At 46.7% G+C, this 14,094-nt stretch overlaps 1 protein-coding gene and 2 long non-coding RNA genes across 4 annotated transcripts in view; 2 read left to right on the top strand and 1 right to left on the bottom strand.

Moving 5' to 3' along the window:
- Positions 1 to 4,943, top strand: part of CLASP1 (cytoplasmic linker associated protein 1) — a 167,592-nt gene extending 162,649 nt beyond the window's left edge. The window contains exons 39-41 of the mRNA XM_068195417.1: positions 374 to 580; positions 2,745 to 2,861; positions 4,616 to 4,943. Of these exons, the coding sequence (XP_068051518.1) occupies positions 374 to 580; positions 2,745 to 2,861; positions 4,616 to 4,702 (411 nt within the window). The 3' untranslated portion in view covers positions 4,703 to 4,943. The remainder of the gene's footprint in view (positions 1 to 373; positions 581 to 2,744; positions 2,862 to 4,615) is intronic.
- On the bottom strand, positions 1,251 to 2,745 carry LOC137476938 (uncharacterized). Its single transcript, XR_011000732.1, has 2 exons — positions 2,435 to 2,745; positions 1,251 to 2,161 (listed from the first exon to the last, which is right to left on the bottom strand). It is a non-coding gene; the product is annotated as an uncharacterized lncRNA (long non-coding RNA).
- A 4,089-nt stretch (positions 4,944 to 9,032) lies between the features above and the next one.
- Positions 9,033 to 12,913, top strand: LOC137476937 (uncharacterized). 2 transcript variants are annotated; one of them, XR_011000731.1, is made up of 4 exons: positions 9,033 to 9,140; positions 10,305 to 10,399; positions 10,556 to 10,610; positions 12,833 to 12,913. It is a non-coding gene; the product is annotated as an uncharacterized lncRNA (long non-coding RNA). The 2 variants fall into 2 exon arrangements; XR_011000730.1 differs by having other exon boundaries at positions 9,052 to 9,140; positions 10,272 to 10,399.
- The last annotated feature ends 1,181 nt before the right edge of the window (positions 12,914 to 14,094 follow it).

Consider the following 14,094-nt stretch of genomic DNA (forward strand, 5'->3'; position numbering starts at 1 on the left):
CAACATTTTGTGTAAGTGTAAGCTGGTGGGTTGGGGTTCTTTGGCAGTGGCTGGAGAGATGTCATCCTCTCACTCCTCCTGGGATGGGAGTGCCTGTCTGTCTTGGATGACAGATCACTTTTTCAACCTAGCCACAACTCCGACACAGTTACATTAGGCAGGAAGGACTTCTTGCCACTGGCTGGAACAAAGATGTCACTGGAGACTCTGGATGTGAAGTCTCAGAGTCAGTTGCCCCTCAACAAAGCCTCCTGCAGATCTGTTAATGAACATCCCCAAGCATTTCCTGGCAGTCATTCCTAGCACACACCAGCAGTTTTGGCTGTCAAGTGTGACCTCATTAACATAAGGGTTTGCTCTACTTTCATTTCAGGTGGTCAGAGCTGCTGAAGAAGCTGCTTCCACCCTGGCGAGTTCCATCCACCCCGAGCAGTGCATCAAGGTGCTTTGCCCCATCATTCAGACTGCAGATTATCCAATTAATTTAGCTGCCATCAAAATGCAAACGAAAGTCATCGAGAGGATTTCCAAGGAATCGTTGCATCAGCTCCTACCTGATATCATTCCTGGATTGTTACAGGTACAGAATCCCATGTCACTGCTCCTGAACACAAGCCACCATTAATTTGTGACATCTGTGCCCTAAGGGAGGGAGAACGATGGATCCTATGGGGCCAGATTTTGGTAAATTAAGCCATTTAATTTTTGGTAAAATAAATTTTTTATATATGAGTTTTAGATCCTTTTAATGTTAAGGAAAGGAGAGCTCAGGTTCTTACATGGATATTCCATAATTGGATGCCTTTTCCTGACTCCCAAATAAGCCACTAGCAACCATGTAATAAATTTGAGGATAGGAATTAGCCACATTTTATGCTGTCTCTATACATCTTGTAGTCCCCTTTAATTCCCCTTTAGTCCTGCTGAGCTGTTCTGTGCTTTGATGCTACTTTGCACTTGAATTTGAATCCCAGCAGGCAGGTTGCTCCTTTACTCTTTTCTCTCTGAAATTAGGACCAAACTACTTGCTGGCTTTATTCAGCCTCTTTCATAACTCTCTCGGGCTGGGTGGGGAGCTGTGTTTTTGCCAGTGCTAAGTCTTAGTTGTACACTGTGGATTTAGCTTTGAGCACTGGCTGTAGCAGTATTGTCTTTTCATCACCTGCACAAGCAGCTGGCAGTGCTGGGATGGGGCTGCAAACAAGAAAGAAATACATGAAGTAGCAGTGAGGGAGGAGAGTAAACGTGTGTGTTTACTGGGGAGAGACTGTGGCAGGGAAAGATCAGTCAGAGTGAAAGCAGGAAATGTGTTTAGGTGAGTAAGACTTCCATGGAGAACTGGGATAAAGAGGCCTCCTCATTGTGAGCTTAAAATATTGGAAGGACAAGAGCAAAGTCAGAAATTCCCCTTATGCATCCTGGCATTCATACCAACTTTGTAGTGTCAGCTCTTGCAATTCTTAAATCTCAGCTTCTGGGAATTGGACAATTCTGTATTCATCTAAACTTTTGTTGTAAAATGGTTTTAGCCATCATTGTTGGAGACAACAATCTGAACAGTGAAGCTCTGATACACTGGAAAAGTCTGAGAGCAGCATGCCTTTAAAAAGGCAGTTTTATTTGTCTTCTTTATTACTTTAAATGGTTCTTGTTTCAGAGTGTAGTTTGCCTGAGATATTTCCTTACCTTAGAAACTCAGTGATTGAAGGAATTTACTCTTTACGTTCGGGAAGTATTTTGGGATCCTGGCTGAAGGACTGTGTGTGGAGAGAATCACCTTTGTGCTTGTTTACCACGCTGAGGGTCCTGGCAGAGTGGTGAGGAGGCGAGGAGTGTCAGCAGCAGTGTGGGCACAAGTGTGCAGCTCAGCAGCCTGGAGCAGCCTCTCCATGAACAGATGGGGGGGACTCCATGGAAGAACAGGGCTTGGCAGGGCAGAGTTGTGCTGCTTGCCCTGCTCCTGATGAGGAGGCTCAGCCTTTTTCTCCACCTTAATGCTTAATAGCTTGGTGTTTCTGTGAGATCGCCGAGGTCTCCTGCTTTCCTAGCTCAGTGCTTTGTGGGATTGCAGGCTGTCATTTTGGGCTGTGCTTGGGTCCTGCAGCTGGGACAGCCCCAGCTGTGCTGCATCCCTCCTCTGGCTTTCCCAGCAGAGGTCACCCTGCATCCGGACTGAAGTGATGCCTGCCTTTCTCATGGGGTGGGATGGCTGCTGAGTGATGCATCTCTGCCTGAGTTTGGGACTGGTGTCCATAGCTGCTGAGTGACCTGGTGGCTAGTTTGAGCTCTGCCCAAGCTGCCGGAGATCAGCATATGTGCAGGGGTCTTTCAGCATGTTCTTTCCTGTGGTATTTCCTGCTTGATAGGTAAGCAGCCCTCCAAAGAGTCCTGACTGTTCAGGACAGTTCATGGTCATCTGAACTGGACACAGAACTGTGTGTATCTGATAGAGTCCTGAGCTCATGTTAGGAAACCATGTGTTGTTATCTAATGCTATAAATAACTAGATATCAGTAACTTACAACATGACAGTAATAAGTAATAGCAGAAGGAACAGATAGGGTGATTGCATTCTCTTGCTTTTTGAGTATTCAGGTTGCAAATGGTTATGCTAAGCAGAGGTTTTTTAATTCATCTCTTAGGTCAGCCACATTTGCAAAATGTACACCAGCTCTGTAGTGTATTGCTTAGGAAGGGTGTTGGGGAGTGCTGTTTGTCTTCTGACCTTTTCCTCTCATTTCCAGGGTTATGATAACACAGAGAGCAGTGTCAGAAAAGCCAGTGTATTTTGCCTAGTGGCTATTTATTCAGTAATTGGAGAAGAACTGAAACCTCATCTCGCACAACTCACAGGAAGCAAGGTACAAGAGTGATGTGTCTCTGGTGTTTTGGTAGAGCAAGCCATTCAAGCCATTCTGCTGGCTATTATTAGCAGCAAGACCAGTGGCTTCACTGTAGCTCTGGGTCAGGTTCCCTGAACTCTGTTAAATCCTGTCTCACCCTGACAAATGCCACAGGAGCAGCACTGCACTTGCTCAGCAATGTGAGCATTTGCAATCCCACTTAGGAAATTTTAATTGTGTTTGGAGATTGGTTTTGTGATACATTTGATCTTGTGTAACTGCAGGCTGCCTCTGAGCAGGTCCTTCTCCAGCCACGTTTGTCTTCCTCCTTTGGCATTACATCCAGAGGTGATTGTGCAGTGAGCTGGCTCAGCTGGCTGCTCTGGCTGAAAACCAGATCTGCAATACAAATTAAATAGCTTTTAGTCTGCTCTGTGGCCACACAGGCATCCTCATGCAGAGAGTGATGGGGATGCATGGGGATGGTGGGAGAGCAGGTCTTCTCAGCAGCAAGTTGTGATTAGGGCTGGTAGAAATGCAGGTAAAGCTTCACTCTTAACAGCAGGGCACATGTATCCCTTTCCTTCTGGGACAACAGCAAGCTCAAATGATCCTTCAAAGGACTTTGTGCCTTGGAGTCAGACTAGCTGCAAAACTCAAATTCTGACCTGATGCTGCAAGTGAAACCAAGCCCTTAATTCAACTCTGTCCTTCAGACAAGAATTTTGTGTCGGTGTTTGATTGCTTTTCAGAGCTGCTCAACAGGTCACCACAGATTTTTTTTTCCTGCTGTTTTAAGTCTTCATACCCAAGATTTCTATGCAATTTTAATATGAATTCTGCAGGTTTTGTTTCTGAAACAAATCTGTGCACATAAATAGCTACTTAGTTCAGAGGGCTTCATTCTGTCATTTTGAAGTCATAATTTCTTTCATGGATAAGGAAGTGTGGTATAGGCCAAAACAATCTGAGACTAAAAACACTTGGTTTTTATTTCTGTCTTGTCACTAAACAAATTACAATTGTGCCTTCAAATTGCTCTGCAAAGTGTGCTGATGTTTACCTCTTTGTATTTGGGATGTTAGGAAATCCCCCTATAAAATGTTGTAGAGGCTTTATTATTCCAGTATCCCAGGTGCCACAAACATAGTCCACCACATCACTCACTATAAACATGTAAGTAATTCTTCTGGGTTTATGCAGACTGCCTGCTTGTTTAAAGTTAAATATAAACTTGAGTTATTACAGGATATGGATTTTAGTTGGCAAAGAGCAAAAAGAAAACAAATCCATGCAAAAGAAGTATATAGTCATAACAACTGCAATTTCACTGGATGTACCACATTAATGAAGATATAATGTCATTGAAAAAGAACATTTTATAAAACAGGGAAAGTTCAGGGTGTTTCCTAGGGGGGAGACCTGTGGCTCTTGGATCACTGGTGTGCCTGCAGCCCTACTGACCTCTGTGGGAATCCTGCTTGACCTGACCTGGCTGCAGGATTGAGGTCTATGAACTGATGGCTTCTGAAGTGAAACGCAAGAGGTTTTTCTAAATCCCATTAAGTCTGTCTGTAACTTCAGTGGGACTGGACATAGCCTCTTGTCTCTATTCTGAAATACGGCCAGTTTTCTTGCTTTTCCTCCAGAGTGCCCAGTGTCAGCTCACCCCAACATGAGCTCACCACGGAATGCGAGTTTTTACATTGGCAGTCAGCTTTTCCCCACCTGTTTTTTTCTGGCATCTTCTGATCTTTCTTTCTTTCTTTCAGATGAAGCTACTAAACTTGTATATAAAGAGGGCACAGACCACCAACAGCAACAGCAGCTCCTCTTCAGATGTTTCAACGCACAGTTAATGGAGATCTGTGGACATATGTGTAGACTTAGAAGCAATCAACGGTGCCTCTCAGAGACCTTTCTGCTACTCTTCACTGGCGCGCTCCATCAGCTTAAGGAGGCCATGCAGATATTTATTGCAATCAGTATTTTAGTCCCTTAAAAGCTTTTATGTAGAATCTTACTGGTATTGAATGTAAAGGAAGCAAGGTCTGTGTCGCAGTCTTCATTAAAAGTGAACATCAGAAAGCCATACTTAAACATATTTGTATAGCCTGCTGAAATCTCAGAAATATGTTTAGGTTAGCCTTCTAACACTGAGTCCAAGAACGTGGACACATGTAAAAGTCAAACAAATCTTGTTGGTTTAGTTCATTCCCAGTTTTGGTTTCTGTGTCCTAGTTACCTGCTCTCTCCCCTGACTGTTCTGGCTGGGTCCTTCTCTTCTTTCAAGTCTGGTGTTCCTGTTCTGTACTCCCTGTTGCAGCTTGCCTGACTTGCAGGGCCCTCCATGGGGAGATCTTGGCAGGTGTGGCTGTGATTCCAGTCTCAGATGCTTTAATACTGAGAGATACCAAGTGAGTAATGAAAGAAGGTTCTTTTTAAACATCTGAGTTTTGTACATAGTTCTGACAGACCCCGGATGGGCTGATCTCCCTGTAACTGCTATCCAGCCAGCTGTGCTGCGCATAACAGCTGGGCTCTTGCTCTTTTCATTGACTTTGTAAATACTTCTCCCCTCTCAACCCATTTGGCTCTTTCATATGTTCAAAAGACTCTCCAGGTTACCTGTTACTGCCCAAAGGGAACCTGAGACCCAGTTCTGGGACCGACGTCTGCAAATGGGATAGTGGAGTTAGGTGGGTGGGATTGGGTTAGGCTCCGAGTGTGTCACTGGGTGGGCAGTGGGAGCTGGCAGAGCTGTACTTCAATGCCAGCTGTTTTCCTTGAAATCTGTAGCATCAAAGGGCTGATCTGCTGCTCTGACTGACCCACTGATGCTGGATGGTTTTGTCCCCACACTCCTTTGCAGTTTGGGCAAAATGTTCATCCCAGAGGACAGAAAGGGTGTCTGAATCTGAACAGAAATACCACATGAAAGCACCTCTGAGCCAGCTGGGACAGTGCTGGTTGCCTGCCACAGCCCTTCTGTTCCTGAAGACCCTGCAGTGCTGTTAATGGCCCTTAGAAGCCTCCTTTGTGCCATCTCCATGCACAGGCTTGCTGAGTGCTCTGCATTTCAGAAGAGTGGGGGTCCCTCACTGGGCACTGCTGGCAGCAGGGTGCTCTGGGTGAGGTGTTTGCAGCCTAATGACACAGACCAGGTCAGAGGCAAACCAGCAGCAATCAAATACCCCAGAGCACTGCCCTTCCCTGAACAGAGACCCTTCTTTTTGCAAAGGGGGAACTCCCCCTGGCTCTGCCTCTAACCAGGGAAGGTAGGAGGTTGCTAATTAACGTGCTGTGTTTGGCCCTGGGCTGGATCCTAGCTGATGGGCATGCCCACCCCAAACCTGCCATGGATCACAGCTGGGGTTTTACCTCCAGTGCCAGAGATGCAAGAGCATGATGGACTTGCAGCTTATGGCTGCAGCTGTGGTGATGGATGTGTGTTCCCTGGCTGCTCTCTGTGCCCTGGAGTCTCTCCAGCTTCCTACATCTCCCCTTTAGGGAGCTGAAGGAACACCTTGGGAGCATACTGAGAACATGAGATTCCATTACTGCAGCAGGAGAGGGTAAAGCCCCTTCCATCAATTATCCCTCTGTTTTCAACCTCATCCTGAGGAGTTAAGCTGGGAGCTGACACTTGGTGCCAGCTTTTCTCCCAATTCTCTTCTCAGGAGGGATTGGGGCTGGTGGGGACAATGTGTCAGTGGGCTGCATAGCTTTTTGGTCCTTTCCCTGCTCACCTGAGAGCAGGGGAGGTGACCTTCTCCTGGTACACATGTGTGCAGGCTGGCTGCAGGGCTAATTCCCTCATCTTTCCCAACCAGTAATGCTATGGCAGGAGAAACCATGTGCTTTCCTGGGGTGGGGGATTCCCCCAGGGTCTTTCTGCAGGCTTGGAAAAGCCATCCTCACTAAAGAGGGGGGATTGGCTGCTTTATGGTTTGTGTCTGCCTTTCTGTGGACCATTTCTTTTCAACATCTTTCTGTATGCTTGTTAGAATGCTCTTTTTTAATTTTTTTGAATGCTTCAAATTTGATTTTAACACAAATTTATTTTTCCTTTTGAGGAAATACTCAGTTGACTTGTTGGCAGCAGTTAAGCTGTCTTGTTTGAATTTTTAGTAGTGGGCTAGTTTTTTTGGGGGGGTTGTTGGTTTTTTGTTCTGTTTTTATTTTTTTATTGTGCTCTTAACTGCTTAGTATTTATGCTTCTCTTTCTCCCCATCTCAGCTCAGCATCTTCTGTTCCAGTTCTGGGGTTCAGAAGGTCAGCACAGCTGACCAGGTGGTGTTAGTCCCTCTCAGCTGTGATGGAGCTTGGTCTATCATCATTTGCTGTTTGTTGGTTTTGATTTTTTTCCTTTCCATTGAATGGCACACTGTAGCAAATCTCCAGGAATCAAATTCCTTCTCAAATGATTTTATATGCTTTATAAAATCCTGTTGGTATGCACTGAGAGTGAACGCACTGTAACGTCCCTGACACCTCCGTCAGGGTCCAAGCTTGTCCTTGAAAAGGCGCCTGCGGCCAGCCTGCGCTTCCCGAGGCCCCTGGCACCAAAGGGGCTGCAAAGGGTGGAATCAGGCCTTACTTCCTGAATCAGATTCAGTTCTGTTTGTCAACAGATGCTCATTAATGTGCTACTTAATTTCATTGCGTGAGTCGAGGACTGTCCATCCTTTGAGTACTCTAGGATATGTTCTACCTGTACACAGTAGGAGCATTCTGCTTAGGTATTTATAAATCATCGCGGATAATGTACATAGTGGGGTTGTTTAGTATGTTGAACATGACCCAGTTTTTATTTTGTGTTTCCTTTGAAGTACTCAAAGGGCTAGCTCTGAATGTCACCTCTCTGATCTCCAGTTTTGACTTCAACAAGCTGTACAATCATCTTGTTTCTCTTCAGCAAGCATAAAGGTCTCTCTGGCTACAAATCAGTGTCCACGCACGCTTGCAGAGGAAGGTCTGCATGCTGCAGTGCCTCACTGCTCCGGTGAAGCTTGTGTTCACCTTCTCTTGGCAGTAGCCACCTACTGCAGCTGCCTTTTTTTTCTTGCTGCCCATTATGCAGGGCTTCAATTTTTCATACCTTTAAAAAAAAGAAAAAAAAAAGGAAAAAAAAAGAAAAAAAAGTGTATTTTCTTTGCCCACCATGCTTTAAAAATCTGAATGGGAGAAAACTCTCAGCAGACAGCAGCTCTTGGCTGCAAGGTTGCCGAAATCTCAGATGTGGATGTTTTTTCTGCCATTGGCTGCACCAGTGCTTCGTGGGCATGGGCAAATCCCGGCTCCATCTGCCCCACAGGTCTACGTACTGTAGTTCTCATGTAGTTCAGAAATACCGAGGCATGTGGCTTTCTTAAGGTACACTATGTGTGCTTGCCTGGATTACAATACAATACAAGACTGTCTTTTTAATTGCTTATTACTAGCTTACCAATAACCTGTATAAGTAATGTAACTTGCATCTTTGTCATCAGAACCTTTTCTCCCCACCCCTTTATTTATCAAGCATAATATTACATATTAAGGGACAGAAAAATAGACCTTTGTAGTACACAGCAGGACGTTGCTAACAATGTTTTAAATGGGAAGTAAAAAACGCTCTGAAAAATGCCAGCCATGAGAAATGACTTTGTTGGCACCGTGTTCATGCGCATGTACTTTTTTCTATTTTTTCCGCTTTTGTCATGTTACATCCATATCTGTATTTATATCTTATTTGTTTCACTTTTGAGTGTATCATGGCAATTGTACAGATGTTTTTTGTTAACATTTACGTGATAGAATTTGCTAAAAAAAAAATTAAAATAAAACCTTTTGAGTTTGCCCTAGAATAAGTGGAAGTTGGGTTTCTTCTTGGGGGAGAAACATCAAAGTAATTCACTGTCCAACAGAGCTCCTTATTCCAACCTATGCTGTAAATGATTTGGTATTACTTGACACAATTGTGTTAGAAAGTTGATGGTTGTGCAAAGTCATGTAACTTGAAGAAGGGCATCAAAGATAATGGTATTCTGAAGCTTGTTGAGAGAATTAGAGAGATTTTAAAATATATGGCTGTAAATATTTGGGTGATGAAGTATTTGGGGAAGTGAAGGAATGCTGGGAACTGCACGGCAGAACTAGGTCTCTGTGCGTGGTACCAAATGACAAAGAACTTGAATTTGAATTGTCTGGATGAGGGCAGTGCTTTGGATGTTTTCTACCTGGACTTCAATAGAGCCTTTGACACCGTTTCCCACAGCACCTCCTGGAGACACTGGCTGCTCATGGTTTGGACAGGTGCACTCTCTGCTGGGTTAAAACTGTCTGGATGGCCAGGCCCAGAGAGGTGGTGAATGGAGTCAAATCCAATTGGCAGCTGTCACCAGCGGTGTTCCTCAGAACTCAGTGTTGGGGGGCAGTTCTGTTTCATGTCTCCATCAGTGATCTGGATGAAGGGATCAAATGCACCCTCGGTCAGTTTGCAGACAATGCCAGGCTGGACAGGAGTGTTGCTGCTGGATGAACACTGCACATGGATCTGGACAGGCTGGGTTGATGGTCTGAGGACAATTGTATGAGGTTCAATAAGTGTCAAATTGGTTTGGTGTCAGTAAGTGGTTTGAAGTGTCAAATCCAGCCCTTGGATCACAAAACCCCAGGCAGTGCCTCAGGATGGGGCAGAGTGGCTGGAAAGGTGTCCAGCATAAAAGAACCCGGGGGTGCTGGTCAGCAGTGACTGAACATGAGCCAGCTGTGCTCAGGTGGCCATGGATGTCAGTGGCACCTGGCCTGGATCAGCAATAGTGTGGCCAGCAGGACCAGGGCAGTGATTGTCCCTCTGTACCGGGCACTGGTGAGGCTGCACCTCAAATGCTGTGTTTAGTGTTGGGCCCCTCCCTACAGGAAGGACATTGAGGTGCTGGAGCATGTGGAACAGAGCTGTGGAAGGGTGTGGAGCATAAATACTACAAGGAGTGGCTGAGGAAGCTGGGGATGCTTACTTTGGAGAAAAAGGCTCAGGGGACGGGTCTCTACAACCAGCTGAAAGAGGCGGTAGAGAGGTGTTCTCTCAAGTAGCAATTTATAGAAAAGGGCCTCAGGTTTCACCAGCAGAGGTTTAGATTAGATATTAGGAAAAAAATGAATGGAAAGGGTTATCAGGCATTGAACAGGCTATCCAGGGAAGTGGGTGAGTCACCATCTGTGGAGGTATTTAAAAGATGCAGATGTGTCACTTATGACATGGTTTCATGGTGGACTTTTCAGTGCTGGGTTAACAGCTGGGCTTGGTGACATTAGGGGTCTTTTTCAACCTAAATGATTTTATGGATTTTCATGTGGGATGAGACAGAAGCGCATTGACAGAAGAGAGTTTGTTTATTGAACCGCCTGAAAGTATCTGTCCCTTGTATCCCCTTTGTAGTGAAGTCCCTTGTCCTCAGCCACATGACTGTTTCACAGATGGAGAATGAAGAATAGCTGTAATCCTTGGTTTAGAGGGTTTTGCTGAGCTCACCCCTATGGAGGAGGACTGGAGTTACTGCCAGCCATTAAAGGTAGGTAGCAGATTCCTGGCAAGTGTGAAGACTTGCTGGAAGCACTCACAGCCCATTCTCAATTCATTTCTCTGTCCTGAAGAGTCTGAGCTGCTTCTTCTTCTTCCCTCTGCATTCCTCCTCAAATGATTTTGTGACCCCTTCCCTCCCAATAAGGGATGTGCCAAGGAGCCGCTCAGGACATGTCAGCAGGGTTGCACTCCTGGATCAGGTAGGTGTCTTATCTCAATTTTCTCCACTTTAAGATATTTTGGTTTAAACCCCCTGAGAAAGTGCAGCTCAGTTGATCAGCGTTAACTTAAATAATTCCACTACTTCTGATTGTGCAACCCAACCTCTTATTTGTGCAACCCTCATTCACCCTCTCCGAGAAAATATCACACACCACTCTCTTCTTTTCATCAAGCCAACACATTTTCCTGCTTTGCCTTTTCATATGTTTCCATGAAGTACGGAAAGGGCCCACCCCAGCAACTGCACTCCAGCCCTGGCAAGGAGCCTGCTGGAAGAGGCTCAGGGCAGAAATGGATGTAACACTGATCTCAGGGAGGAGAGGGAAGACCATAAACCACCATCCCCTGCTCTTGGTGGTGGAGACATGGGAAAGCCCTGCAAAGCTTAGTTTAGAGAAGCTGCTGGGACAGCAGGGGCATGGAAATCAACCCAAGCATGAGACCGGGATGGAGGGGGTATCTCAGATGGTTGTGTGCTTGTGTAGGCCCAGAGAAAGGCCATCTCTGATTGTCCAGTCATGGATCCATTTGTGGACAACATGGGATTACAGCCAGTATGCCAGTGCATGTAAATGGGCTGGAGAAGGTTGGCTCAGGAGTGGGGTCACTTGAGTGCCTGACTGAGCACAGCTTTCCTCTGCCGGGAGGATGGGAGGGCAGTGACACCCATTGCAGCCATTGTGCCCCCTGGACCACTGCAGCACAGGAGATGTTCACGTTTCAGATTCTCCCTGGGGATCTGACTGCAGCCAAAGTCTTAGGAAATACTGGCCCGTTAATCCCAAGGCTGGTAACACAACATTACTCTGTTCTCCATGCTGCTTTGTCATAACTTGGCATGTAGTGAAACAGGCCCAGCGAAGCCACAGCTTTCCAAAACCCAGCTATTTACATCCAGACTTGGGTGCCAGCCCATTAAGCAGGAGCCAGCGACTCCTCTCTGCACGGCTCAAGGACAGAGGGAGTGGGTGCTTGTTCCTTGGGGCAGGCAGGAAGCACAAGATGATGCTCATGGGGTATAACCCACTGAGGTACCCGGGGCCACAGGACTGTGCAGAGACCGAGCTGGGCACAAGAGAAAGGCAGGAGCTGGTTTGGGAGCAGCCGCGCGGGCAGCGGAGGGGATGGCGAGGGCAGCGTAAACCAGACCGAGCTAACGCTGGGCTGGCGGGATTACAGGCTGCCAGGGAAGCTGCTCGCAAACACACCGAGGACAAAGCAGCCCTCCAGACCTGAGGGGTAATGAGTAGTTAATGAAGAGAGGGATGAAATTCATAATGACTCAAAAATGTCCAAGATAATGAAGTCCTTTTCTTTAAATCCACCTTTAACAAGAAAGCTAAGGGAAAGGATTTAGATCAATTAAGAAGTAAAGAAAGTCAATCTTGTAAAAATAGCTATTGACACAAGCAACTGGGGAAACAGCTGGAAAGTCTTGCCATGGCAGTGTATAAAACAACCGTGTGTGGCATAAAGACACATAAGTGACAGCAGGTAGAGTAACAGCCATACCTTTAACAAATCACTGCAAACGCGGCAGGGGGCTGGTGAAGTGTCTGAGCTCTGGGGAGACCATGGTGAGGAGCAGCAGCGAGCAGGGGTCACAGGGCACTCCTGTGGGATGCAGCAGCCCTGCGTGAGCATCAGCAACCACTCCTGGGCAAGGGATACGCTGTGGCCCTCAAAGGGATGGCCCCCATTACATTCAAACTTACCAAAGCCCAGGGGAGACAAAAGAGGCTGGAAACATTGGAGCTGCCCCTAAAACATGTTCATTACCTCCCTCTTAGAGGAAATATTTTTGTCTCTCTCTGTTGCCATGCAGCAGGATACTTGGGATATTCTTTTCCTTGTCCTGGTGACCCAGCTTCTTAACAACCATAACCCCACCTCTCTCCTCACTGCCTTGCTGAGGAATAACCCCTGTAAGCTTCATTGTGCCTGGACCTGTCTTCTGCCCGCTCCACAGGTGCCCTGGTGCAGGATCCTGCTTCTCCTGTGCCAAAATTCTCCCTCATGGCACAGGCTGTGTGGGCTCAGCGTCTCTGGGTGGGTTGGTGCTTGGGACCAGAAGGGTTAAACGGATGGCCCTGTCACAGGGGCAGTTTCTTGACTGCGTCTATAAATAGGAGCTGGGTTTCTAATCTGCTTGCCACTTGTTTCCAGTCCCTGCCAGTTTTTTCCTGCTTTTTCCTGCAAGGAGGTACCTGCAACTGCTACGGTTTGCAGCCCTGCAAATGCTGCTGGGAGAGGATGAGGAGCAGCTGAGTCCTGCCTGATGAGGCTCATGTGTCTGGCTGATTTATGGGCATGGAGTCATTTCAGATATTAAACAGCACCAAGTAGCTGCTTCACACACGCACACACAGAATAAACCAAACAAATAAAAAAACACAACAACAACAAAAAAAAACACAACCAAAAAAACAAAACAAGGCAACCCCCCCCCAAAAAAAAAAAACAAAAAAAAAAAAAACAAAAAACCAAACAACGAAGGAGAGAAAGTAAACCCTGCCCTGGGAGGGACTCCAGGATCCTGGTTTGTCCTGAGAGTCTCCAGTCCAGTTTGACTCCCTGCCTTGCCCCTCCAGAGCTGTCCCAGAGCCATCCCCTTTTGGGACAGGTGAAGCCCTGGTTCAAGCACTGCAAGCTGCTGTCGTAGACCTGGTTCAGCTCCCTGGGTGAAAAGTCCCTTTTGGTGGAGAGGGAGCAGGGAGTGGGGGCTGACAGCAGTTTTGGTCTCTTTGCAAGTCTCCAGTCTGCTGGCTGCCCCCAAGTCTGCATCCCCTGCCCTATCTCCTCCATCTCTCCCACAAGAAGAACAACTCCATCCCTGCTGAGCGACAGGCTGTAAATCCTTGTGAGGACTTGCTGGAAGAAGGGACTGGGGGTTTGCAGGGAAGGCCTGTGAGGAAAAGCTGGCTTCCCACTGGGGTGAGGAAGACATGGGCAGGTTGGAGGAAGGCCAGAGATTAGCAAGGACATGATGACTCCCAGCAAGCTTGACCTGGGTTGGATAACAGGCAACAGAAGGGGCTGAGGGAGACATGAGAGCAGCCCTCAAATATGCAAGAAACAATTCCACAGGGGAGTTAATCTCTTCTCTGGATAGGGCAAGACATTTTGGGTTTAGCAAGAAAAACTTAGATGAGGAAAACAACAACCAGAGTAATAAAGTTAACTTGTTTCCAGGCCTAATTTTGCAGGGGGATGATATGATCAGCATGTGAAGGAAATGAATCCTGTTGTTTTGACCTGTTGCATGTCAGTCCACTTAAACCTGAAAACACAGCTTGGACAAGCTTCTCTGTTGATGGACAAGGAAAAAACTGGAGGAAAATTGGCCAAAAAGTGGGAGGTCCACTGCATGTCTCCTCCTGAGCTGTGTCCATGCCAGGTCAGGTGCGTGTCCCAGGGGCCTTTCCCTGTGCACCCACCTCGAGCTTCATCGCTGCTGACAGA

Source organism: Anomalospiza imberbis, chromosome 7, assembly GCF_031753505.1.
Source record: "Anomalospiza imberbis isolate Cuckoo-Finch-1a 21T00152 chromosome 7, ASM3175350v1, whole genome shotgun sequence".
Lineage (NCBI taxonomy): Eukaryota > Metazoa > Chordata > Aves > Passeriformes > Viduidae > Anomalospiza > Anomalospiza imberbis.